At 32.9% G+C, this 2,135-nt stretch overlaps 1 protein-coding gene across 1 annotated transcript in view; it reads right to left on the reverse strand.

Moving 5' to 3' along the window:
• The window catches only part of LOC117103588 (large neutral amino acids transporter small subunit 2-like), a 19,792-nt gene that overhangs the window by 7,199 nt on the left and 10,458 nt on the right, over positions 1 to 2,135 (reverse strand). Inside the window, exons 3-4 of the mRNA XM_033244170.1 lie at positions 1,354 to 1,457; positions 629 to 725 (exon numbers count right to left, since the gene is read on the reverse strand). Of these exons, the coding sequence (XP_033100061.1) occupies positions 629 to 725; positions 1,354 to 1,457 (201 nt within the window). The remainder of the gene's footprint in view (positions 1 to 628; positions 726 to 1,353; positions 1,458 to 2,135) is intronic.

Consider the following 2,135-nt stretch of genomic DNA (forward strand, 5'->3'; position numbering starts at 1 on the left):
ATATATATATATATATATATTTAGTTATCAAAACAATATTTAGGCAGGATGACATATACAAACGAGATGGTAACGTTGTTCTACAATATGGTCCTGCTATAATACCATAAACAACATACAAGGAGGCTACCTAAAACAATACAATATTTATACATACGCCTAGTAAGCTATCCGTGTAGTACTATTATTGTGTTGTCAGTCTAGCATTTTAAACAAAACAGATAAATATACTGATATTATATTCACTATGGGCCTTTTTTTTTAATTCTGACATTTAATCTCTAAAATTAGCTTCCGAAATTAATCAAATTAATCATTTCCCTTTGTTACCTATCAGTCTCTTATTTGAGTTAAATGAAAAGAATATGAATTGTTATCTCCATCTTTCTGTTTTAGACATAGACAACTTTGAAGAGTGAGCAGTCAACAATACTCTTAAATTATATCCATTGAAAATCAATATAATACTAGTATCAGCTAAAGTCATATCTTATTGAAATTTCGTCCATAGCCATTGTTCATTTATATATCAATATTATTGTTAATATTTATAATTTGAATAATAGTATTAGTGTGTGTATTTGTGCAATATCAGTCTAAGCTGACATCCGCAGATTCAAATTCTCACCGATAATAACAAAGACGGTATGGGTGTCTTGCGTTCTATGTGGATCATCGCAAGAAGCGCGGGCAGGTGGCCGTCCCGGGCTGCTACGAAATTCAATCTGAAAGAAACAAGAGAGACTGACTCTAGTGAACTTCTGACCTAGAGCCTAGATATTATAACCCCATAGGACAGCTGGATCGGCTAGTTTATCCCGCTGCTTTGATGCTCAAACTTGTGGACACAATCATATGATATCAATACAATATTTTACATGTTAAAATGCATCTCAATGTGCTTAATCAAGTTCAATATTGGAGACCGAGTAAGATTATGAGTTTCAAAAAATCTAACATAAATTTTGAGAAGTGACGTGCCATTGTGCGAGAGGAAAATACCATTCAGAATTAAGTCTATGTAAATAAGGTTACACTGTGCACACAGTCAATCAAAGAATTAAATAACAGAGAGTTTTGGTTGTTTCATTATAACATCAGATGGATGAATACCATCCTAAATTTTTTTTTTTAAATCGTCAAATGATAAGGAGTCAACCTATGAATAATATAACAAGTGAATTCGTAGTTTTGAACTGCGCATGCCCGTAAAAAACGAACATACACACAACATTGGTTTATGTCGATTGACCTTGGTACGGGCATGCGCAGTTCAAACTACGAATTAGCTTATTGCATTAGTTGACGCACGCACAACATTATTTATAGTCTATATGGAGCTTTTATCCTTACCTTGAACCGAGTAAAAATCCGCCATTGGCCGTACCAAATACTGACAGAGCAACGCCTACTGGGATTAGAAATGCCGCTGATCCTAACACCTTGTAACCGAATGTCTAGCGAAAGATTGAAATTAGGAGGCCTATGTAAAAGTGACTAATTGATAATAAATATTAACGTATTACTTTAGGAAGTGTGCATAATTAAGCATAGTTTTTAAAAATTATTATTTTCCCACTTAAAAGTCTAAAGCGAAAGGTTGATTGTGTTACCATTTACACTAACATCAGAATCTATATAATAGTTTATCGTAAACTTACACATCTCGGCCTACAAACACACATCAATGCATACAAACATACACCATTCATGCATGCACCATACATCCATACAAGGTTTAGTTTCGTTAATCATTATCACTGATACTCGAATACATGCATTGATTTGATGTGCATTAAGCTCCATTTGGCTGCATATCAACATATTTACTTATGTTAATATTTTAATCCAACAATTCATTATTTTACTTGGCCGGTCAGATTCAATCTTACTAAATAAAAAAAAAATTATATGTAATTAATTTTTTGCTTCTAAATTGTATGATTACTTTGGTACTATATAGTTGGCCTAGGCCGTGCGTGCATTTTATCATTATTTTTGGCAGCTTGGATAGGTTAATGATGCACAGGGACATCGCATTCATCCATTCCTTGTGTCCTCAAAACACTTGCGCGGAACATTAATAACTATTTTTAATAATAACAACAGAATCTTAAAATTTTTATGAGATGAAT

This window comes from Anneissia japonica, unplaced genomic scaffold (genome assembly GCF_011630105.1).
Source record: "Anneissia japonica isolate Jap-2015-1 unplaced genomic scaffold, ASM1163010v1 scaffold6792_len961167_cov158, whole genome shotgun sequence".
NCBI classification, from domain to species: Eukaryota; Metazoa; Echinodermata; class Crinoidea; order Comatulida; family Comatulidae; genus Anneissia; species Anneissia japonica.